A 27080-nucleotide genomic window follows, 5' to 3' on the forward strand; every position below is an offset into this window, starting at 1 on the left:
TGAGAAACATGCTTCTAATTTTTTCACAGTTATAACAGCTAACTCTATTTCCCCCCATCATATTTCCCCGTTTATTCTATTTTGTCTCTTCTTTCACCCTGTCTTTCCTCAAAAGTGTTTTGCTTCTGACTATCATCTCCCCCAATCTGTCCTCCCTTCTGTCACTCTACCCCCTTCTCTTATTCCCTTCCCCTCCTATTTTCCTGTAGGGTAAGATAGATTTCTTTACTCAGTTGAGTGTGTATGTTATTCCCTCTTTGAGCCAATTCTGATGAGAGTAAGGTTCACTTACTCCCTCCTCTCACCTCCCCCATTTTTCCCCTTCACTGTAAAAGGTTTTTCTTGCCTCTTTGATGAGATAATTTTCCCCATTCTACCTTTCTCTTTCTCCTAGTGTATTCTTCTCTCACATCTTAATTTTATGTTATTTCTTCTTGACCTGAGAAGTCTGGAATTTGCTAGAATATTCCTGGGAGTTTTCATTTTTGAGTCTCATTTACGAGATGATCAAGCGGATTCTTTCAATTGCTATTTTACCTTCTAGTTCTTGAATACCAGGCTAGTTTTCCTTAATAATTCCATGAAAGATGATGTCTAGGCTCATTTTTTAATCATGGTTTTCACGGAGCCCAATAATTTTTAAATTATGTTTCCTGAATATATTTTCCAGGTCAGTTGTATTTCACATTGTCTTCTATTTTTTCATTCTTTTGGTCTTGTTTTTATTGATTCTTGATTTGTCATTAAGTAAGTCATTAGTATCTATTTGCTCAATTCTAGTTTTTAAGGAATTATTTTCTTCATGGAGCATTTGTACCTCTTCTATTTGGCCAGCTCTACTTTTAAAGATTCAGGGAATTTTTGTACCTCTTTTTCCATTTGGTCAATTCTGCTTTTTAAGGCATTATTTTCCTCTTTGGCTTTTTGTACCTTTTTTTTTTACTCTTTGGCTTAGTCTGTTTGTAAGGAGTTATTTTCTTCAGTATTTTTTTGGTGTCTTCTTTACCAAGATGTTGATTTGTTTTTTATGATTTTCTTACACGACTCTTATTTCTCTTCTGAATTTTTCCTTTACCTTTCTTACTTGATTTTCAAAATCCTTTTTGAGCTCTGCAATGGCCTGAGATCAATTAATGTATTTCTTGGAAGCTTATTATCATTTTCTGAGTATATGTTTGATCTTCCCTGTCACCAAAGTTTCTACAGTCTGAGTTATTTTTGTTGTTTGTTCATTTTCCTCAGTCAATTACTTTTCTTTTAACACTTTGTTAAAGTCTGCTTCCAGGGTGGAGGGTGTACTATAAGTTTTTAGTTCTTCCAAGGAGTTATGATCTAAGGAGAGGTGTGTTTACTACTCTTCTGGCCTGTGCTCTGGTCTGTGAGTGATCACAGACTGTGATGAGGGTCCCTGCTCCACTGCAGCCACAAGCTCTGGTATACTAGTGCTCCTCCTCACCCTGAGACTGCCACCCCAGACTGTGACCTGGACCCACGTATGGGCAGAGAAGCAGAGAGACTCCTGTAATCTCCTTCTGACCAGTTCTTCTACCCCGTTACCATCTGTTGGCTGAGAGCTCTGGAAGCAGTTGCTACTGCTGTTGCCAATTCAGTGGCTCCCAAGGCCTACTCCAGGTTTGCTGGTGCTGGTCTCACCCAGGTGCAACAGACCCTTACTGGTAATCTTCTAAGTTATCTTTGGCTGGGAAATTATTTCACCCTGTGCTTTTGTGGGTTCTGCTGCTCCAGTAATTGTTTTAGGGCATTATTTAAAGGTGTTCAGAAGGGTTTTGTGGAGAGCTTAGGTGAGGAACTGCCTTTTCTCTACCATCTCGGTTTTACCCACCATAGCTTTATATTTTTAAAGACTACATTTCCAAAAATGTTAAAAAAAAGTGTCAGTCGGTAATTTTTTCCTTCTAGCTCTTAATTTCCCAATGTCTAAAAGGAGGGAATTGTGTTAAATGATCTGTAAGCTTTCTTAAGAGGCTTTGATTCTGTCTTTATTCTCAAAACCAGTAAAAGGGAAAGCACAAACAGGGTAAATTGAGGTCTTTACAGGCTCAAATCCACAGTCCACATTCACGAATTTTTCTTTTCTGCTTCTGTTCCACTGGGTGAATGAGTTTAAATTAACCTTGATCACCAAAAGAAGTGTTTATGGCAAAGTTCCTTGGTTTTCAATTCAAGACTTGTAAAAATCAACCAATAAGCATTTATTAAGCACCTATTATATACTATAACTCCTCTCAGCACTAGGTATACAGATGGAAAAATGAAACAAAGCTTAATCTCAAGGACCTTACATTCTAAATGCAAAGATTTCCATGATTAATGGTCTCTGCTAAACTATAATCAAGGAATGATATGTTAGACAATTGATTAATTTTCTAAGTGTTCTTCCCAGGACTGCAACCTTTAAATGAGTGAAGAGACTACATATGTATCTGAACGACTGCAAAGAGCCACAGTTACCCAGAATAATAGGATAAGTAGTAAAAAAAAAAAAATGCAGCAGTTTCGACTTTTCTTGGCTCCCCATCACTGTTGTGCTCTTTGAATACTGTCCAGCAAAGACTGATAATTTACATCTAAAAACCTTTACTTACTCTTAAGATTATGTCTTAATTGAAGTAGGCCACAGCAAGTGTAGAGAATCAGGATTTCACCATATAGCTATCTCTTTTAAGACCCATCTCTAAGATAGCATTATTCCTAAAACATACTTCCTGGCCATCTTGTCTCATGGACTAGAAATCATGCAGTGAAAATTTTAATTCATTCATCTCTAGAACTTTTGTCTTGTGTCCTAACTGGTAACTGTCCTACCTCATCACTATTTTAGGTCCCACCAATGTTTTATTTTTCTTTTTTCTTCTTGATCATGTTCTCAACAAGCTCAGTAGCCACCTTGAGGCTGCTCAGTATCCTGGTCCTAACAACTTTCCTGACCAAAGTGGCCCTCCCAGGCCACTACTCTCCTATATGTTTTGTCTCACTTTATTAGAATATGAACTCCTTGGGGGCAGAACTATCTGCTTTTGTATGCCCAGGGTTTAACACTACGCTTGGCAAACAGTGAGTGCTGAATAATTTTTTTCATTCATTCAATTTTTCATGCCACTTTCATAATTCTTACAGGGAAAAGGGATTCGTATCTTTTTTTTAAAAAATGTTTTCTTCCCAGTGACATTTTTTTGGTGTGTTTAACAGTGATGATACATATCTATGTACACATATACACACATATTCCTTTCACAGAGTGGAGTTTGCAGCAATTTCGTTTCATTCAGGAAGTCTTTAAGCTTACTGAATGAAAGGTGTTAGAAAAGAATTGAATTGCAATTCAACTGAGTATCAGACCTCTACAGCCAGCTTCTTAGAGAGAGAATGAAGGTCTACCAGCCTGTACTTCCTGCACTTTCCCTAGGCAGCTTTTTAAAAGGCAGGTACCATATTAGCGACTATCCAATCTTTTCGAAGCAGCTGCTGTCTTAAGGATATATTGCAAACCCTTGTCAGAATCTCCATTCTTTCACACTTTATTTCTCTCAGAACCTCAGAATGAATGCCATCCATTCCTGCTGATTTACTACACTCAAGTTTCTCAAGTTGTTCCATAATGGCCTCCTTAGAGACTTCAATCTCTGTCAAGACTGAACTCTCATTTCTCATAAACAGGGACTTTGAAATAAGAGTTTCCTCATCATCTCCTACTGTAAAATCAGGTAAAAAAAAAACCTTTGCTGTAATGTCTTTGTTCTTAATCGTCCTTCATTCTATTTAAGACACATAAACCTACAGCAGTGTGATGTATAAAAAGTTTCAGAGACTTTCTGAGTAATTAATCATCTTATTAATTACACTAGCGGATAATTAATAAAAGTGGCCAGTGGCACTCTTCAGTAATAAAGACTCTTCATGGAACCTTATGTGCTCATGGAAGAGGGGGTGCTCTTGAGGGTGGCAATCAACTCTGATTGGTTAAAAATTAATGAGAATGAATATTGTAATGAGAGGTGGACCTATTCCAATAAGGGGCTGGGGCAGGGAAACTGCAGCCTGGAGGCCACATGTGACCTTCTAGGTCCTCAAGTATGGCACTTTGATTCCAAATCACAGAGGACTGCATTTGAGGACCTAGAGGGCCACATAAGACCTCAAGGTCACAGGTTCCCCACCACTGGGAGTGTGACTTTGATCACTCTGGATCCCAAACCATTACCAGCCTTGGGCAATCTAGAGTGAATTTACCCCTCCCCACCTCTAGCCTGCTTAGAACATAATGAGTTTCCTCAGTTGGATGGGGAGATCCTACAAAATCTAGGAGAAAGCTTGACTTAAAAGAGAATGAGGATATAGGAAGGGGAAAAAAATTCTGGATTTCCTCAGTATTTGGCTATTTAATAATAATTTCTCTCAACACATATGTATAACAGACTGAGTCATTAAAAAAAGACTTTACTATCTGTTTTCTTTTTGATTAAAGTATATTTCACTAGACTGTAAAATCTTTGAAGGCAGGGGATGCATTTGTGTTGTATTTGCCCACCATGGTGCCATAAGAAAAATTCACTTATAGGATTAGCAAAATGAATGAATGAATGAATGAATGAATGAATGAATGAATGAATGAATAAGTTCTTACTCATGTATGACAATGTCTGGAAACAGTAGGGTATAAGTAATTTTTTTTTTAAACTGCTTTATTTAACATTTTTTTAAATTTTGAATTTCAAATTCTTTCCCTTCCTTTGGCCCTTCCTTCACATATTGAGAAAGCAGACAATATGATACAGTAGAATATAAGGTCCACTAGGTCAGGGAATATCTAACATTTGTCTTTATATCCCCAGTGCCTTGAATACAGCATACGGCTAATAAATACTTTGTGACTGCCTGAATAAATCACTACTAAATTGCACAGTATATAATAATTTCAGTTGCTTCTGGATTCCAATGCCTCACTTTTTGAACGGTGGTTGGAATGACTGTCTAGGAATTAACTTAAAAAAATCAAAAAGCTACGCATTGACAGTTTAATCTAGAATGCCCTTTCTGCCTTCCCTTTGCCTAATGCAATTTTAGCCATCTTTTAAGGTCCATCCTCAGTGTTGTGCTTTGTTACATCTCCCTTCTCTAAAGTCAAATAGCAGTCAGCAAATATTGCTTTGCATTATTTATTTGTGCCCAGATCTTATCTTTCTTCTCTGTAGTATAAGATCCCTGCAGGCAGGCATGTATGTGTCTTACCTATCACATCTTTGATGTTTAGCAAATTTTTTTTATATCAATAAGTGAATGAAAGTAACCATCTCATCTTTACCTTTGGCTCATCTATTCCTTTCTCCCCACTTTGATAAAGTATTTTCAGATACAGAATCATTGTTTGTCCTCACTGGCAAGAAAAGGAACTTGAGAAAATTTTGATTTCTTTTGAGTGCATTTATTATGCAGAAGTTTTTAATGAAGGTGGGGGGGATTTTACGTATATATGTATGTATATGTATATGTATATATATATATATTGAAAGGACCAATTACAATTGCATGTGTGTATATATATATACATACATACACATACATATATATACACATATATATATACACACACATACAATTGTAATTGGTCCTTTCAAAGGTAATTATCTTCAAAACCTGTTAGAATCTGGTTCCCCTCCCTAGGTTGAAAAGGTAAAGGTGATAACTTTGTTCTCCTGGGTAAAGGTAATAAAAAACTACTGTCCATAAAAAAAAAAAAATAAAGTGTGAATTTTCTTTCCTCCATTGGATCTAAAGAGATATGTCTCCTCTAAGCCGGCATTCTGTTTGACTCACATTTTCCTGTGAGCATGAGAGGCAATGACGTTTTGGTTTAGAAGAATTTTCCTGGAGGTGAAAGCAAGATTTGCCCTGGATAATCAAGCCTTGACTGGACTATTTTTGGCAGGAAGGATGAGTTTGTTCCAAATTTAATTTCTTGACATTGGTAGAATTGGTTGTGGCAGGAATGAGCTTAATGTTGATGTAAACTAAACTAGCAGGTCTTCTGATGTGAAGTATCATCTGTGAAAGAAAATGTAACTGATTTTCTCTAGCATTTTCAAGGTCAAGGGTATACACAGGTAGTGCTATGGGCTAAGTACAGGAAAAAATTTAAAAATGTACACATGCTCTTGAATTTATGGAAAATATTTTTTAAATGACCCTACTCTAAGGTCTGGGACACTAACTACTGGAAGGACAGATCAAATGTTGGGAAGGACTCGATCCTGTAACAGACTTAGGAATAATGAGGAGGAAAGATAATGGAATGTCTGATCTTTTCTTCATCTTTGGCTTCCCAATATATCTAGATTTACTCCCTCTGATGTCACACAGCCTTCTACTTAGCAGATCTCATTATTACAAGAGAAGATGTAGATTCCCATCAATACCATCAAAGTTGCTTAAAATATTTTTCCCACTTACACTTCTTTGCTTCTTACTTTTTTCAACACTTTTTTTGGTTACAAAATAATAGAATCAATATAATATAGTACAAAGAATAAGAGTCAAAGGACTTGAGTTTGAATTTCCATTCTGCTACTAACTACATGTGTGACCATGGGCAAGTCACTTAAAACTCTGTTGGAACTGAGTCTCCATCTTTGAAATAGAGGAGCTGGACTAAGGTCCTTTCCAGTTCTAAATCTAAAATCAAATATGAATTTTTCAATACCTTACTTTAAGATCAGGGATAATATTTTATCTAAACTGTTACCCACAGGGCCTATCATAGTGCTTAGCAAACAGTAGGTGCTTAATAATTGTTTGGCATTGTTATTTTGATAAGCATGGTCTTGATAGTTTAAGGAAGATTTATGGACCAAGAAGATCATGCAGAAATAAAGTTCTACAGTGAAGACAGCCAGAAGAAATGGGGGAAAGAATCTCTTCATCTTCACTGGCTTTTTCCATTTGCCCTACAAATCTAGTTACGTAAATAGATTACAATTACAAAAAATAATTACAGTTACAAAATAATTCTTTCCTTGACCTTGTTACCCATTCTCTACATTCTTTCCTTTCACAGGCAACAGGTGGAGATGGGGAGCCAGGTAAGTTGAGCTGCTAGTTATTTCATAAGTTAGTAAGTATACTGAGTGTGCATGTAAAGTTTGTTTTCCTCTTCTATCTTATGGGCAGGACTGAGCAGCTCACTCTCCTTTAGGTTTTCTCTTTCCAAGCAATTCACTACCTTCTGGGAGAGGGGAGGGATATGGTTTGCTCTTCAAAGACAAGGGAAGAAAGAAATAGGTCACAGTCAGTGCTGTGGGAAGTGAAAGTTATAATGCTTGTAGTTTAATCCATTTCTATATCTTGTTGTCCTTACTAATTTAGCATTGAAAGGACTGAATCTCAAATTTTTATGCCAGGTTTATACATTTAATACTACTTTTATACTTTGTCCGGTTTATGTCATAAATTAGCTCCAACATTCCAGATCACTTTCTTTTGATCAAACCTTTTGTCTCCCTAGAATAAAGATTCTCAAGTAAGTTCTGTGGATAGATGTCTGAGAACTCTGATGAGCAAAAAAAATTACATCTTTATTGTCACTAACTTGCAACTGAAACTTATCCTTTCCTTCAATTACTTAAAAACATTATTTAAGAAGGTGTTCTATATAGGCTTTACCAGACTTCCAAAGGACTATGACATACAAAAAAGGTTAAGAACCTTTATTCTGGAATAAATAACAGTATCTCTACCCTATATTTGTATGCTTTAAGTAAAATACACATCAGACTTAACATTTCTGTGGGCCAGCAAGGTTTAAGATAACTGAAATCTATACTGAGAGTAACAGAAGGGGGCCACAAACTTGCCAACTGGGAAAGGAGAAGCTCTGCTGGGGTGGTTGAAGGCACTGATCAGTTATTTCCCTTGTGTGGTTTCCAGTACTCCAGAGCTAGAGGTCCCTGGAATCGCCATTTTTGTTGCTTTGCTTAGAGGAGTATTTTAGTTCAAACCCTCTGACAATCAGTCTCCCATGACGAATATCTCAGCACCTGACTGCCTCCATGCCTCAGTTCTCATGTTCCTTCTTCCTGTTTGTCTTGTGCCCTGAGTTTTCTTGTCTACTACCCACAAAATTATCCATTAAAATTACTTTTGTTTCAATTAAGAAGCATTTATTGTTTTCCCTTTTCAACTCTTGTTGTTTAGTTGTGTCGGATTCATCATGACTCATTTGGGTTTTTCTTGGCAAAGATACAGGAGTAGTTTGCCAATTCCTTCTAGAACTCATTTTAAAGGTAAGGAAACTGAGGCAAACAAGGTTAAGTGACTTGCTTAGGGTCACACAGCTAGTAAGTATCTGAATTTGAATTTGAAATTTGAATTCCTCCTGACTCCAGGCCAGGCTGCCCATGTAGCTGCCCAACCCTATTACTCACTAAAAAACAGTGAAAAAAAAAGTAAGAAAAAAAGAAAAGGAAAAAAGGAAGGAAGAAAAGAAAAACAAAATCCTTGTAAGAAATATGCATAGTCAAGCAAAACATATTTCCATATTGGCCATGTTCATAAAATGCTACAAATCTTTTTTTCAAATGAGTGGTGAACTTGGCACTCAGGATTAATCTAATAAGTGACCAGGACCACTAATAGTTCCATGTAAAAGGCATGATATATATCCATTCTTAAATTTCTTTAAAAGAGTTAATCTCTTCTCTTCTCTAACACCACTTAATGATTTCTTAAACCCTTGTTCTCTAGTATTTAGCTCTATCGTTCTAATTCATTCAGTAAACATTTACTAAATACCGAAAAATGTGCTAGATAATATGCTAGCTGCATGGGGATGCAAAGTTAAAAACGAAAAAAATCTCTCATCTCAAAGAATTTATGACCTATGGGTAAGAAACAACACAAAACAAGTAAGTGAGTACAAAACAAATACAGTATATGCAGAGTCAATGCACAATCATTTCTGGACCAGAGAGCTAGCAATTCAGGGAATCAGGAGAGGGCTCTTTAAGGAATGGGCCACTGAGCTAACCTTGAAAGAAGTTAGGTAGTCTCACAGGCAGAAAAGGGAGTGTAGACAGCTAATACAAATGTACGCAGAAGGGGGTAGAAACAGCAAATACATGAGTTTGGCTGGAATAGAGAATGCATGAAAGTATGTGATCTGGGATAAGACTGGAAGGACAAACTGTCAGGTTGAGAAGGATTTTAAATGCCAAAGAGGGGGTTTGTACTTTACTCAGAAGTAACTGGTAGCTGTTGGAGGTTATTGAGCAGAAGAGATGCATGGCAAAACCTTCTTGTAGAAGAGGGTTGATATGACTTTGTCAACTATGTGAAAAATGGATTAGAAAGGAGAGAGATGGGAAACAGGGAAGCAAATTATTTTTTTATTACAAGAGCCCAAGCAAGATGTGAAGAGGTTTTTGGGGATAATTAGGGGTACACTGGTCACATTTTGAGAACCACTGATTTAGAGGAAGGCCTTAAAATTCAAACAGAAAAACTGTCCTTGAAGCTACAGCTCCTACTATGAAATGCTGTTTAAATGGCAGTGACCCAGAGACTGAGGATCTGTAGGACATCAAATTCTCTTTTAAAGCCAGCTTTATATAAGCAAGCGATAACAATAAATATGTGGAGTTTCTAAGCATAAATCTGTGGAGGCTCATCCTTCCATTTTCCTGAAACCTAACTCACCTTGAATTAAGGCTGCCATTTGTAAGATCAAAATGCTATACAGATTGTGATTTTGGGGGGATTTACTTCTATTTGTTTACAGATTGATGCTAAATTTAAAAAATCAAATCAGTTTCTTAACTTAATGCTTGTAAAGCACTTTTAAAATTAAGCCATGGGATCAGTGCTAAACATGGCCATCATTGTTATAATTCAAAAAGTCATTACAATTTTTCTAATGGTCCTGGACCAATATATGCCATTCCATTCTGTATGCACATGGTAAACACTAAGGGACTTATTCTGATACAAACCCACTTGCTTATTGGAAGAATCATTTAATTGTTTTAAAAGTCATTTTTGAGATTAAATGTGAAGTCAAAAAGAAATATTTATACTAATGGCAAGATACAGACCCACATAGCCTGACTATGCTGTGCTTTCCATGTGTGCAGTGTGTTACAGATGAGGTAGGTTATGGTTAGAGTTATCACCTCCACAGTGAGTGGAGTACATATGTACCGAGTTATGTTGATTCTCTACCCCGCCTCCAAGTAATACAAAATGCTCTGTCACTCAGGAAATCCAGTGCCAGGGGGTGAGGGAAGACTGTTATGACTTAGCGCTGAGCTCCTTTTCTGTCAGAAAGCACTTTACTGACTGGTATCACATCTTTAGAGAAGTTGTATGGGAAATCAAAAAGGATGAAGCAATAAGCTCTTCACTGTTTACTTCTAAAATACTATAATATGATAGTATTTATCATTATTACCATTAATAATGACGCTAGGGAGAAAAGAAAAGTCCACAATGCAAGACCTTGAGCCTGCAATTTGAATTCCTTAAATATAATGTTTAAAAAATGTCTTAAGTGCCACAGAATGAAAAAAAAACCCTAATACACTAATACCTTAATATTAAACATGTATAATGGTCTTATAATTTTAACTTGTAATAATGTTATTATTATTACTATAGCACAAATGAGATAGTAATTGGTGATATTTCACCTCCAACCAATTCTCTCTGCGCTACATATTGATGACATATTTAAAGCAAATTAAAATCATGTTGATCTAAGTAATATTTGCTCTCTGAAAAAGGGTCAAAATTAATTTTAATTACAGTTGATTTCTGTACCTAATGGCTTTTTCTTATTTCTCTCTTAGGGGTTATAGTCTGGCCAAGGATGGGTCTAGCAGCTGCATTTCCATTTGTTTTCTTATTGCGGGGTCCAATATAACTGTCAGCCAGGTATGCTTGCCTATCTCTCCTCTTAGGTTCACTTCTAGTTTGCCCTTTAAAATCTAATCCTATGCCTATGGAAGAGTTTTTACATAGTGTTTTAACACCTGCAAAGTGCTTTGAGTAGGTTATCTCCTTTGCTTTTCACAACAGCCCTAAGGAAAGTGCTATTATTGTTCTTATTTTCCAAATGAGGAAACTGAAGAGGTTAAGCGAATTGTCCAGGGTCACAAAACTGCTAAGTGTATGAAACAGGATTTGAATTTGGGTCTTCCTGACTCAAAGTCTAGCACTCTATTCATTGTACCATGTATAAGGTCCTGTGGCCTCAGAAGGCTGAGTATACGGTTCACTCTTGCAGCCCAAGCTTGGTGAATGTTATTGGAATCCTTGATCTTGATTCCTGATTATCAGTTACTCAACCTTGGGTTCCTCTTCCTTCAAATGATCTTCTGAGATGTATGGTCTACTTGTATTTATCTACACCTCCTGCCTCATATGAACTCTCTGGATGAAATCTCTGACACTTCTTAGAACATGGAGGTATGTCTACATAGCCATTAATTTCCAACAGAATCCACATGAAATAGTACTTTCTATGGAATTATAGTGGGTTATCTGCCCATTCCACCATCCTTCTCTCCCAAACATTTCACTTCCCCTGCCCCATCCATTCAAAGAGCTGGATTTCTTGTTATTTGTGAAAGAAATGGTAACGCACTGGATTGTATACCCCAAATTTTTTTTCTAGCCTTATGATTCTCTACTTATGGTAAGTCATTTAAATGTCATTAGTTAGCACATTAGACAACTGGATTTATAATCACCCAAGTTGTAGACACAAAGGGTTTGTAAAGCAAATGAATCATATTTTTAAAAAGGATAGATTGAGACAGGCTAAGAGGAGGGTCAAGAGCAAAGGTCAAAAAAACTGTTCTCAAGCTTCCTTAAAGTCAAATTTTTATGTAAAATTTGCTCCTAAAAAAGAAAATGTGCTAATTATAAATGATTCTGATCTATTTTTAAAAGTGCCTACAAAAATCTCTAAGCTATAAAGCCTGACTCCCTCTGCTCTAGTTTGCTCTTATGACAAAGAATGTTCTGACTTAGACTTCTCACTAAATCAAAATGACCTTCACACCAATGAGAAGGGCTTTGATTTTAATATACTTCCTTCAATGCCTGTGTAGAGAGAGTGTATAAAAGTACATTTTTGCCTAAGGATTTCAATGCCTTTTTTGTCCATGAACAAGTCACTCTACCATAAAAACCATTTAAATTTTGCTATAGCTACTGTATCCGTGAAATTCAAAACATCATATACAGACTATTCATTGCAAAACAAAGGAATACTGTGATCAGGTACAGGCACTATATTTTAGGAAGGGCACTGCCAAATCAATCATTCAACAAGTTTTTTAAGTGTTATTATATGCCAAGTGCTAAAGTATATTTATAGGAGGAGATTAACCAGGTTGATTAAATGTCTGGAAAGCATGCTTCACTAGGACTGGCTGAACAAACTAGGGCTGTGTAGCCTAAAGAAAAGACCATTGAGGGTGCATGATAACAGTTTTCAAGTACAGTACCTGAAGGTCTGTCACATGGGAAAAGGGCTAGACTTGGCCAGTCTGTTTGGTTTCAGGGGGCAGAATTGAGAGCAACATGGGGAAACTACAGTTAGGCAGAATTAAGCTTGATGCAAGAAAAACTTCTTAATGGTGACAGTGGACCAAAAGTGGAATGGGCCCCATCAACTAAGGAATGGCTGTATATAAATGCAATAGCATACTACTGTGTGATAAGAAATGAGGAGTAGGCGGACTTCAGAAAAACCCCTGTGGAAACTTGTAAGAACTGATGCAAAGTGAAATGAGCAGACCCAGGAGAACGCTGTGCACAGTACCAGCAATACTGATGATAAACTATGACTGACCCAGTACTTCTCAACAACACAAGATCCAAGACAAGTACAAAGGACTCAAAATGCTATCCATATCAAGATAAAGAACTGATGGATTCTCAATTCGTATCAAAGCATACTTTTTTCAGTTTATTACTTTGGTGTTTTTTTCTTTTGTGTTTCTTCTTTCCCTCCTAATATGGAGATATGTTACATAATTGCACAAATATAACCTATATCAAACTGCCTACCATTTTAGGAAGAGGTGAGAGGAGGAAGGGAGGGAGAAAAATTTGGAACTCAAAATCTTTTAAAAATGAATGCTAAAAAATGTCGATATATAATTGGGAAAAGAATAAAATACTATTAAAAAAAGTGGAATGGGTTGGAGGCATTTGGAAGTAGTAAGTGTCCTACCACTAGATGACCAAAACAATTTAATTAGAAAAAAAACTATGTTGGTATCAGTGAGATGGCTTAAGAGGCATCAGTCATACAGAGTTTAAAATATAGCTAGTGTTATCACCTTACAAAGTCAAGGTTTCCTCTCCTTCTTGCCCATGAGTGTAGAACTCAAAAGTCTGGAGTGCTAAGAGATATAGGAAGTCTTCAAGCCAAGACTGGGTGATACCAGGGGATGTATAAATATATATATCATAAATATATATATATTTTGAATGATGCAAATATTAAAAAAACTGTTAAAGTGTTAAGGAAAGTAGATTTCCAGGGAGCCACTAAGTAATTTTCTTTTTTGAAAAGGGGGTGGTAGGCCAAATAACTTTGAGAATTCTGGTCTACCCCATCTAATTCTACAGTGTTAAAAGGCAGCTAGGTGGTACAATGGATAGAGCACAGGGCCTGGAGCAGAAACACCTGAGTTCAAATCTACCCTACTGGGTAATTCACTTAATCTCTGGTTCAGTTTCCTCAATTGTAAAATGGGGATAATTGTAGAACCTTCCTTCCAGGATTGTTGTGAGAATTAAATTAGATATTTGTAAAGTACTTTGCATAGTGCCTGGTACATAGTATTTAATCAATACTTATTTCTTTCCTTCCATCAAAATCTCCAGTGAAAAAATCGCAGTTGGATTAAGAGTGGCTGTGGTATAAACTGAAGTGTTGCTCATTAGAGTTCAAAGGCATCTTAAAAATACCCTAGTCTTATTTTTGTGTGTGTATCATAGATTCCTTTAGTAGTCTAATAAAGCTTATGAACTCTTCAGAATAATGTTTTTAGTTTTTCACATTTCAATTTATTTTTTTCTTAGTTTTCAACATTCACTTCCACAAGATTTTGAGTTCAAAACTTTCTCCCCATCTCTCCTCCTACCGCATGACAATATGTTTTCTGAATACTCCTTCTCCCAACCTGTCTTCTCTCTCACTCTCTTCTCTTCTTTTATCTATTTCCCCATCTCTTTTACTATAGGGGTAAACTAGATTTCTCTACCCCATTGCCTGTGTATCTTATTTCCCAGTTGCATGTAAAAACAATTTTTAACGTTCATTTTTTAAAACTCTGAGTTCTAAAACAATGTTTTTAAATGAACAAATTACATAGGATTATAAAGAAAACTAATTATATTGAAATATCTATCTTCATATTCATCTATCTTTAATTTTTTCAAGACCCCAGATTAAGAACATTTGATTTAGTACTTGAACCTCTCAATGCCCAGAGAGAATAAGTGATTTATTTACTAAATTGTGACAGAGTTGAGGCTCAATTCTAGGTTTTTTGAATCTTAATTACTGGTTCATATTCATTATGTTGAGTAAGAACAATGTAGTTAGGGAGGTAGGTGTGTGGATGTTTTCTATTGTTTGGCATTATGGCTTACTATATTCTATACCCAACTCACCGATGGTGAGTAGAGGATCCTGCCTCCTAGGGCTGATGCAAACGGTCATAAGAACTCTTAGAGGGAGCTTTTTGAAAATCCCACTCACTTGGATGGGTTGTTTTTACCTTTCTATAGATTGCTTCTCAGACTATATAACTAAATCTGTGGCTTTTCTGACCGTGAGGCCCACAATTCTGGCTGCCTTCATGACATGCCGACTTGAAAGCTCTGCTGACATCTCAAACTCAAACAGGGCTTATTATTTTTCCTTCACCCTGCTCCTTCTGACTTCACTGTGTCTGTCTCTGGTGCCACCATTCACCCAGATTCCTGCCTTCATCATCTTGAGGTTATTTTTGGCTCCTTTCCCTCATCTGTCATGTCCAACAGTTGCCAGGTTTTAGCGTTCCCACCTTTGTGACACTGGTCACATCTGTTCCCTCTTCCCTATTCCCACTGCTTCCATTCCAGTACAAACCCAGGTTACAGAGGTGATAGCCTGCCTATATAATTGCAGTAGCATCCTTACAGGTCTTCCCATTGCTCCTCTCTCCTCTCTTCAATCTTCATAAAAAATAATCTAACTTGTAACACAGGTCTGGTCATGTTATTGCTTTGCTCAAAAATCCTTATGGGCTCCCAGAAGTTCATGCTTTTTTTGTATTAAAGGCCCTCTGCAATTCAATGCCACCTTTGTTTTCCAAACTTTTATATCACTTCCTTCCATAACCTCTTTGCTTTGGCTAAAATGGACTAGTATCTAATTTTCAAAGATGTTCTGGACCTTCACAACTCAGAGCCTTTGTTCATGATGTTCCCCATGACTGGGGAGGGTCTCCCCTGACCTTTTGCTTGTTTAATTTCTACTTATATTTTATTTAGTCAGTCAGTGAACTAGCATTTATTTAGCACCTACTAATTACCATGCACTATGCTAAGTACTGGAATGCAAAGGAAAGGGGAAAAGCACTTTCTGCTCTGAAGAAGCTCACAGTCTAATGCTCAAATCAGAGGACACCTCTTTCCATCACTCAAAGGATGAAAGGTCACTATATCTATCCATCCCATGGCATTTGAACTTGCTTCAATGCTGTCTTTCTGCCATACCCCTCCCGCTCTCCTCATTTCTCCTCTCCCAACTCCTGTCTCTTGCCCTGGGACCAATGATCCTATCAGCACTGTCATTGCTTATAGAAATGTCTCCCTTGTTTTACTCTTGCTTCACTCTTTCCTGACCTGCACACTCTTCTATAAGGGTTATTTCTGCCTTTTAGAACACAATCTCTTTGAAGTTGGAGACTTCCTCTACATATTTGTACCTATAGCGCTTAGTGGAGTGACTAACACATGAAGCAGTTAATAAGTACTTTTTCTTTCATTCCTTCATTCATTTACTCATGGAAGCCTTCTGTGATCCTACTAGCTGGTAGCGACTTTCCTTCTAAAACCTTACCTACCATTTTGTTTTGTTTTCCTCTAATGTGGAAATTTGATCTTATTTATCTGAGGTATTTCTATTGCTATCTTAAGCTTTTTATTGGGCTATAAGGAGAAGGGAAGGGCAAACCACTCTAGTGTCTTTGCCAAGAAAAGCCCAAATGGGAGAGTTGGACATCACTGAAAGGACTCAACAGCAAAAAGCTATTCTGGGTCTTTTATAGCACAATACTCTGCACACAGTAGGTACTTAAAGTGCTCTACTGCAGTGTATTCATATAGCAGCCACTCTCAAATCTTCACACACAATGGTAAAATGATTTCATATTTTTAACGACTGATTTTTGCTGGACAGAAGAGTACCAAAAGGAAACAGTAAAGGCTTTAAGACTGAGCCCTATTCTTTCATGAACCTTTCCTTTGTCATGCTAGCCATCACTGATCTTTTTCCTCAGAATTTCAACAGAACTTTGGATCAATAAGACACAATGCTGCACTCAAAAAATAAGGAAAAGGGAATGGGAGTCAACATTTATATAGTATTTACTACTTGCTAGGCATGTGCTGAGCATTTAAAAATACCCAAGTATTATCTCATTTGGTTCTCACAACAATCCATAGGTAGGTGGTATTATTATCCTTACTTTACAGATGAAGAAACTGAAGTTGACACAGGTTGAATGACTTGACCAGGTTCACACAGCTAGTAAGTGCCTAAAGTTGGATTTGATCTCAGGTCTTCTTGACTGCAGGCCCAGAGCTCCATCTACTATGCTATTTTAGCTACTGATAGAAGATATTGTCTTGTTTTGGCCTCTTTGTTCATGACTATTAGTCTTTTCCTAACTTTATTGTAAGCAATGTGTTATATGTTCTTTGTATGTCCTCACAAAGGTAAGCAGAGTACTGGACACATAGCAGGTACTGAATAAATACTTGTTGTTGGACAAAATAACTGATCCCAAGGTCATGGTCTTGCCAACACTTTAACACCCTGGCTAATTTACTTCATGTTACTCTTGTGCACACACATATACACATTTATTATTCTCTCTGTGGTGGTCAAAAGATACCTAATGCAGTGGGAAGTCTTGTTTGTTTGGCAGATAAAATGAATTCATCATTGGAGAGGAGTAAATTTTAGCATTTGTAATAGGGCACACATGTCTTGTAAAATGTAGGTTTTTTTGTTTGTTTTTGCTGACTGAATGAAAGGGGTAGACAGGAACTGGTTGGAATGTTATATTTCCAGAAGTATGAAGTGAGGACATGTCATTTGTACATACACTCACATCAAAGCCTGAGATCTAATGTTGGATGGCAATAATTTTTCTCCAAACTGGCAACACGTTGAATTGTGCAGGGTAAGGGATGGGTCATAGAAGTACACATTCATAACTATTCATTATGAGACCCTGCTATTTGCTAGACACTGAGTAGAAGTTATTCATTGTTCATTTTCAAGAGGGCCAGTGACATCATGGGGTGATGTCTTAACTCATGCATGAATTGGATTTAAGTGAGGCAGAGTTACAAAAAGTCATCAGCTTCACTCTCTCTTCCAAAGCCATCCAAGTCCAGTGGCAGGACGAAAGTCAAGATGATTGGGGATAGCCTAGGATGCAGTGGATGATTCTGGCATCATTAGTATCTGACCAAGCTCTATAGCTCCTGCTTCAGACAATTTCGTTGTCATTGGAAAAAATTGTTCTCATTTACCCATTCTGCTGGGGGAAGTCCTCACATGCTTGGGATAAACAACCCTCTAACTCACTGATGGGTTTGAGGCCTGTTGGTTACTCTCAAAGTGGCTTACTTAGTTTATCTGCCAAGACACCAGGGTATGGTCACTGTGCATACTACAGCTTCTTAGAGCCACAGGAGTGTTCATCCTTCCTTGCCAAAGAAGACCATGCCTTTAGAGAAATGATGACATGACTTGCATTTGACTTTGTTTTGAGTGAGGGAGGGCTGTGCAGGTCACCAGCCTCACTTCTCCTCCAGAGCCATCTGAATCCAGTGACCAGATATTCATCAGGATGACTGGAGATGGCCCAGGATGAGGCAATTGGGATTAAGTGACTTGCACAAGGTCACACACCCAATGAGTGTTAAATGTCTGAGGTGAGATTTGAACTCAGGTCCTCCTGACTCCTGTACTGGTGCTCTATCTACTGCACCACCTAGCTGCCAGAGTCACAGGTGAGAGTTGGGTGAAAGGTGGACACCAAAGCTGAATGAGCAGATCTGAAAAGGGCTCAGTAGCCCTCACACTGGATGTATTAGTCCTCCCTGAATGCCTGATATTTTTGGTCAGCAGTGTCTTTTGGCAAAACTTAAATCACACCATGCTGACACCTTTATCTAATATTTAATGAAAGGCCAGCCTTAATAATATTAAAGACATAAGCCATTTATCATACTTAGAAAATTATCACAAGTAAATGAAATTTACCCATAATGCCATATTCAATAAGCATAACATGTAACTCCTTAATAATTTTACTTTGTTCTTTAATTTTGTGTGAATAAAACAATATCACAGGATGTTAATGCTTGATGAATTTCAGAGGGTCACAGAGTAGAGCCATAAAAAGTTAGATTTTCCCAGTTCAAAAACTTAGCCTTGAGTCCTGACTTGATGCCTTTAGACCAACGCTATGTTAGTTCTCCTAGATCACTAATGGGGCATTACTTTTGAGTTATTTGTGAAATATTGCCATTAACAGAAATAAGGAATAGACACTATCATATGACCTTGAAAGAGTAATACTTAAACGATCCTTTTATTCATGCATTCAGTAGACATCTATTGAGTGCCTAAGTTGTGCAAGGTTCCTAGGGATTCATGGGAACACAAAGATGAATGATGCAGTTCCTGCTCCCAAGGAATATATGCTCTAGCAGGGAAAATACAAGCTGTTTACATATACAGTATTCTAAATGTCCCATGCAAGTCTAAGGCTGGAAGACAAAGAATGAATGCTAATTTGCATTGGCTTGAGTGTGGTTTCCTAATCAGAGTTGGTCAAACCAAAGAAATGTCAGGTCTGAACAAAACCAAATACAAAATAGATGGTGATTAAGTGCAGGAGAGTAGTACTTCTACTTCCTGGAAGAAAGGACATTTTAGCTGGCTCTAGAAAAAAAGGGGAAAGTTTCAACAAACAGAAGATAAGGTGGTGGGGGTGGGGGAAGGGCATTCTAGGAGTAGTGAAGATAGGGTATGAGAAAGAAAGGTAAGTGGCAACCATATCTCAGGGAGCCCAGAATGCCCAGCTCATGAGTTTGTACTATATTTCAGACAAGAAGTTTTCTGAAGAGAGTAATGCTAGGATCAGAACTGTGAATAAAGAAGATTAATGTGTTCAGTGGTGTATAGATTAATCTATTCTGACGGCTGGGAGAGGAGCAGGAATTGAAGACTGGGAGTCTGATTAGGAGTGATGGAGAAACAAGAGTTTGAATTGGCGTGTTGAAAGTGGTAATGGAAGGAGGAAAAAGAGCAAAAACTATTCTAGAGGCAGAGTGCAAAAAATATGGAGAATTATTGGAAAAGGGAGGAAGGCAGTGAGAGAAGACTGCAGCCCTAAGGGTTTAAGCTTGGGAGTTTAGAATGGTGAATAGTGATGCCATCAACATAAACTTGAAAATCAGGAACAACAGGGGAAAAGATGAGCTCAGTTTTGGCCATGTGATGTTTGATGTACTAGGAAGACATCCTGGGAGAGATATACAGCAGCAAGCTGGAAATCTGAGTCTGGATCTCAGGAGAGAGGTAAGGGGAAGAGGAGGGGGAAGAAGCAGAGAAACAGATTTGGTAGGAGGCCTGTCAATCAGCATCTGAATTCATCTCAGTAATGTTAAAGAACAAATGAGCTTTGGCCAGTTTTAAAAATACTAGTAGCTCTCAGTTTCACTCTATAGGAGGCAGAAATTTCTCAGATGAAATCGCAACTAACTTTATATTATGTAGTGAGATATAATGAGAAATGATGCTACTTTTGTATTTCAATTTCCTGTCTTTAAAAGGGGGACACTGGCTTACCTCAAACAAAAGTCAAAGGGATTAATAATTTAACGTTTGCAGAGTAGTCTAGGCTTCTTTCATAAAGGCATGCCAATGTCCTGATTTTTATTTATTTTGTATAGCAGGTAAGAGACATCAGGGTTATTGTATTTATTACTCCTAAAAAGCATTTTCCTCCTTAGCATTTCATTGTTACCAACACTATCCAAGCCTTAAATCTAAAATAAACTAGCCACAAAAATAAAAGTGCATTGACTTAGAGAGCTATTTCAATGATGTTTTTTTCTCTCCTTCTTTATTATTTGCATACTTCAGCTTCTCTGCGAGATTGAGGGAAGTAATTGTTCTGTAAAGACTCCCTGCATGGAGCTGGTGTTCAATCATATCAGATGCAAAAAGAAAGTTATACAGAAACAGTCACACTGTGAACACTTACAGGCGATGATATTCCCATATCTGTTCTTCATTCTGTTCTCATCTTTCTTTGCTGAGTCCCATGGTGCAGACTGCCCTTCAAAGAAACTCTGCAAGAAAGGGAGGAAAGTGATACCCAGAATTACAATCTCTTGTCATAAACATTGGAAGCTGAAGACCAAAGGATTAAAAAAAAGGTGGAACAGTGGTCAAGAAGGAAATATGACATCCACAGGAATTAGCTGGAGGATCAATAAGGAATATTACCTCTTAAATATTTAATTTAGCTTTCTCTGAACACTGCTTCCCTTCTTCTGTTCTACAAATACAGGCATGGAGCCTCTAGCGGTAAAATCCCCAATTTGCTTCAAAGATTCCAGAAGGATTGCAGGATCACACATCTACTTACTTCAAAGGCTAACCAGCCCACTATTTTCATTCTACAGATGAGAAAACTGATGCCCAAGGTCCTAGGTAATAATTATCAGAGGTAGGATAAGAACCTAAGTCCGACGACTCTAAAGTCAATGCTTTTTTCATTGTATCACAGTACAATGAAAGCACTTTAGTAAACAAAGTTGGTCTTGCTCATTAGTAGAACATCTAAATATCAGGTTAACTTGTATAATAAAAAAATGGACAACTTATTACATTTGTTATTCATATAATAATTCTCTCAATATTCTAGGAGCGAAGAGAAAACCAAACTTAAAAGAGCTCATTCTTCAACTGGTAAACCACACAAGAAAAAAAATTTTTTTTTTGGCTAGACTACTAGAGGCAGACAACTTATAGTTTTATGACTTCTAAGATAAACTTTCAGAATCAATTCATCCATTTATTCAAGGATTTAGGCATTATTAAAACCAAAGTCTAAAATCTTTATGTTATTAATCAAATGTAAACCTTCCTTTTTGGTTCTAGTGAAAATGCCCTTTTATCACTTGGCAAATAGAAAAATTAACTTTCTTTTAAAAACCTCCAGGCATCTGAGCATATGGGGATTTTCATTTCATTTTAAGTTCCTCTCACAGTAACCATTCCCAATCTAAAATCATAGTTTTTCATTCCAGTGCTTTAGGTATGGAGAAAAGAAAGCCATCAGAAAAGCTGTCAGTAAGAAATGACCCTGGGAACTTGCTTCAACTAACTGGTCTAATCCTTCTTCTCATTCACTGAAATCACTATACCTCCAGGCACAATACTGAAGAGGAGAGAAAGGGAAAAGAAAAAATGCTGAGAAGATGAATAGAAAGGACCATTTTATGATTTTTTTTTTGCAAGGGTGGTGGAGTGAAACTATTAAAAATATAGCAGGATGGACACATGGCCTCACAAATGTTATGAATATATTCAACCTTGTTTTCTCCAGACTGAAGCATTGCTTCATCCCTAACTTTTCTAATCCACTTAGGGAGTCTCAAACCATCTTGTCTATTTCAACTAGCATCCCGTGAATAGCTTCCTTTTCCTCAACATTCCAAGAGACAATGCAATTCCTCCAAGAGCAACATGTAGCATGCAACTGCCAGTTTGGGGAACAATCCATTTTGCTGTGCTGGTTTTGATCTCTAAATAAATCTTTATGCAGGTACCATAGGGGTACCTTACATGTGTATCTTATAGCATTCATAACACTTAAAACAGTCTCTGAATGACAAAGGTTTGCAGAATTTCACTCAGTTAATTTTTTGTAAATACATGAAGGAATAACATTTCCATTTTCTTTCTTTTTTTGGAAGTAGGATGAAGAGGACTGAGTGGAGAGGAAGTGGGTAGGCTGACAGTCACCAGAGGCTAGACTTCATTGCCAACTTTATCTGCTGCACCTGCACCCAGCAAGTAGAGTGTATTTACAATCACTGCTGTCATCTGCTTCCCTGTTGATCAGTGATCAGGTTAAAATGGTAGCAAAAGTGAGAACCAAGTGCTTTGTAAAATAACCTAGCTAATTCTGTTCCTATTAGCCAGTCTCAAGCATCTTATCACAAGCACATTCACTTTAGAGGCCAAGAGACACTAATTTTTGTAACGCAAAAGGTAGAAAAGGAAGTACTACAAACATAACCATGAATTTAATTTCTTGTTAAATTGCTTTCTGTAAATTATGCACCATTAATCTCCATGATCATAATGACTGTCTAGCTTATTGGTAGAGGGATCTGAAATTTTATCATGTTTTAAAAACAAATTGGGACACCCCAACAATAAGATATGACACCAAAATAAGGTAACTCATAAAGTCCTCCTATACATTAATCCTTTAAAGTAAAATTTTGCATTATAAAGGGCATATACAAACATAAAAACCCCTATGACACCAACATAGTCAGTAAGGAAAAACACTAACCTACTGAACTAAACCCAAGTGATCACAAAAATGTAGTCAGGAGGCTTCATTAAAGTACTTACTTCCTACTTGGTTTCCCATAAAAGATGAATTTTTAAAATAACCTCAAGGAACCTAGAATCAGGTGCCTTCTTCTGAACAGTTATCCTATGAATAACAGCTATTTTTCAGTCAAGTAATTACTATTATTTGACTCCTTTCATAACTGCTTTGTATTCCTTTGAATATTCTGTGACTTAATTGTTACCAATTTAATTCTCCCTCTCCTCTACCTGACCTAAGAATTTTTCAAACTGTTATGGAATAAGACTGATAAAAAGTATGACAGGCAGCAGAGAAGCATCTGAGAGACTCTGACTTGTTGATGTGATAGCTTTGCTATTAGTTAACTAGAAAAGACAAGCATAGACATTTATCAGGAGATGAGGTGGAATACTGCCACTTGCTCCACCAGTTAGGGAGAGCTGTGTCAAATCCCTGAAGGCAAAGCCACAAAATTCCCATCTCATTTTGGCCAGATGCATGCTGTGCTATGGCCTCCTATAGCGAGGGGAAGGCCACACTCTCTTAATCAAGAACAGACTTCTACAAGTTCATCAGTACAGAGAAACTTATAATGTTTACTTTAGCTTGAGCATTTTAATTTAGGTAATATGCTTTACAGGTTGCAAAGTGCTTTCCTCTCAATCACCCTGCAAAGTGAACCATCTAAATGTTGTACCCCCATTTTATAGATGAGTAAACTGAGGCCCAGAGAAGGCAAGCAGTTAGCCAAGGGAACACAGCTCTTCAGTGATGGAGCTAGGATTCAAGTTCAGTTTTCTCATCTCTCATCAATGTAGGACTCTTTCCATTATCTGAGAATCAACTGCCTCAGCATCAAGTTTCCTCTTTAGTCAGGAATGTTTTTTTGCGGGGGAGGGGAACAATTAATCAAGAAAATTTAAAGTTCTTACGACATGCCAGGAACACAATGAGCTTGTGCACTTCTCTGATCCTCAATTTTCTTATTTGTAAAGTGAGGATAATATTAGTACCTAATTCAACAGGTTGTTGTGAAGATCAAATCAAATGCATTAACACAGAAAAGTGCTAGCTAGTGTTAGTAATAATAATTAGTATTATTATAATGATGATGATAATAAGTCTGGAAAGGTAGCCTAAAGTAGACAAAGACAAAAGAAAAATGATGGTAGCCAAGAGTAGGAGGTATAAAATTTAGATCTCTCACTGGTGATCTATATTTCCTAGCCCCTAAATGGATGTTTATAATAGAATATAATAGAATGGGCATAAAGGCATTGAAAAGAAATGTGAGGAACTCAGAATAAACTTTGTGTAAAAAGGCCACTTTTATTATTTGGTAGGTTAGATTTTGCTTCCAGAAAATGTCTGAGGCATATAGGTGGTTCAGTGGATAGAGTGCTTGCCTTGGAGTCAGGAAGACTTGATTTTAAATTTGGCCTCTGATAACTTACTAGTTGTGTGACCCTGGGCAAGTCACTTAACCTCTGTTTGCCTTAATCTACTGAAGAAGGAAATGGCAAATTATTCCAGTATCTTTGCCAAGAAAAAACCGTGGATGATATTGGTGTGCTATGGTCCACAGGGTCATACACAGTTGGACATGACTGAATGACCAGAAAATTTATCAAACACATATGTTGTTGTAAATATCTATATTAATTTACTATCAGTAGTGAAAAAAATCAAACCTGCCTGTGCATGCACAATTTCAATTATACTGAAATGTAGTTATTAAAATATTTCTTAAAAACCAAGTTCATGAGTACTAGATTAAAGACTCCTGGGCTAGATGATCTTGAAGGTCCTTTCAAGTCCTATGTCTATCCCCCTAAGGTAGATTCCCCATAAAAGATGAGTCTCCTTAACTAAAGTCCTATTTTGTTGCCTCTTTATGGCATGAAAGCTTTTGTGGGGTTCTCGCAGGCTATACCAGTGGGGCATTAGCTCTTTCCTACTAAGCTGGAAAATTCAATCAGTTCTGCAAATATTTAAGTGTCTACTGTGAATAGTAAGTTACTATCAGATTGGGGATGCCAATTTAGGGGCAAAAGGGTAGGTAATAGCACATATATTTGTATGTATATGTATAGTGCCTACATATATATCTAGAACTAGATCTGTATAGAGTCTACTATGTGCCAGGCACTGTGGTAAGTGCATTAAAATACCAATTAATTATCACAACAACTTTGTAAGGAAGGGACTATTTCCCCATCTTACAGTTAAGGAAACTGAGGTATATAGAGGTTAAGTGACTTGTTTAGAGTCACAGAGTTAGTAAGAGTCTGAAGAAGAATATGAACTCAAGTCTTTCTAGTTGCCTCTAGAGTATTCTTTTAATTATTTATTTATTTAACTTTTAACATTCATCATCCTCTCTCCTTAAGACAGGTAACTGGTGCAGTTGACAGAACACTGGACTGGAGTTTGGAAGCCCTAAGTTCAAATCCCACTTCAAACACTTAATACTTGTGTGACTTTGGGCAGATCACTTAACTTCTTGCTGCTTCAGTTTCTCATCTGTAAAATGTACTTCATAATAGCACCTACCTCTCAGGATTGTTCTGAGGATCAAATGAAATGGTATTTGTAAAGCACTCTGCAAACCTTAAGTATTATAAAATGCTAGCTCATATCACATTTTACATGAAGTGTTTGCATTAGAAGTCAAGGGATGGATTGCTAAGGATCAGCTAGTTAACAACAAGACGCACATATGTAGTGAATGGTTTAAGGTTTGTGAAACACAACATTTATTTCATTTGATCCTCCCAACAACCCTCTGAAATAGGTGCTATTATTGTCTCTGTTCTATAGATGATGAAACTGAGGCCCAGAGAGGTTATAAGTGACTTGCCCAGGGCAAAACAGCAAAGAAGTGTCTGTGGCAGAATTTGAATTCAGTTTTTCAACTCCAACTGCAATACTCTGTCCACTCTACCACTTAGCTTCCTCAGAGATGCTCACCATCAAAAAGTCAATCACCAGGGGATTACATTTTTGGCTACAGAAACTCAACAACAGTGCTGTTTAATAGAAAGTATTACTGTAATCAGAGGTAAGAGACCTGGGTTGAAATTGTGTCTCTAAGACTAGAAACATGACCAGAGACACATCACTTAATCTTAAGTGTGAAGGAGAGGCACCAATAATTTGGCTACATGTTTCATAGGCCTGTGGTGAGAAAAAATACTTTTTTGAATATTAAAGTTCCATATCAATGTGAGTTACCATCTTCATCATCATCATCAATAAATGTGAAAAGCGACAACTGAGTCATGAGAGGGAGTATCTACCTCACTAAAATCACATATTCAGGAACAGAAGTTTGTAAATATAAGGAATCAAGAAAGTGGGGAGAAGAGATTTGGGATCTAAGTGTTGTCTTTTCTCTGTAATCTATGACTTATTAGACCAACTCCTTGGGTTCCCCTTCATCCCACCTTCCCATATCTCTATGATCCTAAGACCAATTTTCAGATTCTGAAACTCTCAAGCTACAGATCTGGCATGGACCAGTGATGCTATAAATTACTGCAGGAGTTGAGGACCCAAACACCATGGACAGCAGCTTCTTAGGATTTCTGCATCTTCCTGCAGAGAATAATAACTTACACCAAAGATGGCAATACATCTTTTTTTTTGCTCCTTCCATGTGAGAAGGGAGGGGCATATATATATATATCTATGCATGCTGATTATCACACAGGTGGGTATTCAGTTACAGGTACAGTTATTAACAACAAGAAAAAAAAGATAGTTTATTCCTAGGACACATACAACTTAGTGAAAGGTGAGGAACTCGAAGTCTTTTTTTTTTTCTTGTCACAGCACTGTTATTTATTAGTTATGGTACAGTCTCCCTTCTCTACTCCTGACTCTCTAGACAGCTTCTCCATTTCCTAGCTTCCTTCTCACCTTGTCAGTGGTACCCACCCCAGCAACTCCCTCCTCTCAATGGTGCATTTCTCCCAGAACATCAGTTTTAATTGTGTCCTTGCCAGCTGAGGAACCTTTAGTCTTGAAGCCACATGTGACCCTCTAGGTCCTCAAGTAGGGCCCTTTGATGGAATCCAAACTTTACAGAACAAACTCTCTTAATAAAAGAATTTGTTCTGTAAAACTTGGACTCAGTCA

The 27080-nt window shown here is 37.2% G+C and overlaps 1 protein-coding gene across 8 annotated transcripts in view; it reads right to left on the reverse strand.

Annotated features, from left to right (window-relative positions):
• The window catches only part of PTPRM (protein tyrosine phosphatase receptor type M), a 984934-nt gene that overhangs the window by 139656 nt on the left and 818198 nt on the right, over positions 1-27080 (reverse strand). For all 8 annotated transcript variants that reach the window (XM_072604258.1, XM_072604256.1, XM_072604255.1 and 5 more), the window contains one exon: positions 20589-20676. In XM_072604258.1, the coding sequence (XP_072460359.1) occupies positions 20589-20676 (88 nt within the window). The remainder of the gene's footprint in view (positions 1-20588; positions 20677-27080) is intronic.

Source organism: Notamacropus eugenii, chromosome 4 (assembly GCF_028372415.1).
Source record: "Notamacropus eugenii isolate mMacEug1 chromosome 4, mMacEug1.pri_v2, whole genome shotgun sequence".
Taxonomy (NCBI): Eukaryota; Metazoa; Chordata; class Mammalia; order Diprotodontia; family Macropodidae; genus Notamacropus; species Notamacropus eugenii.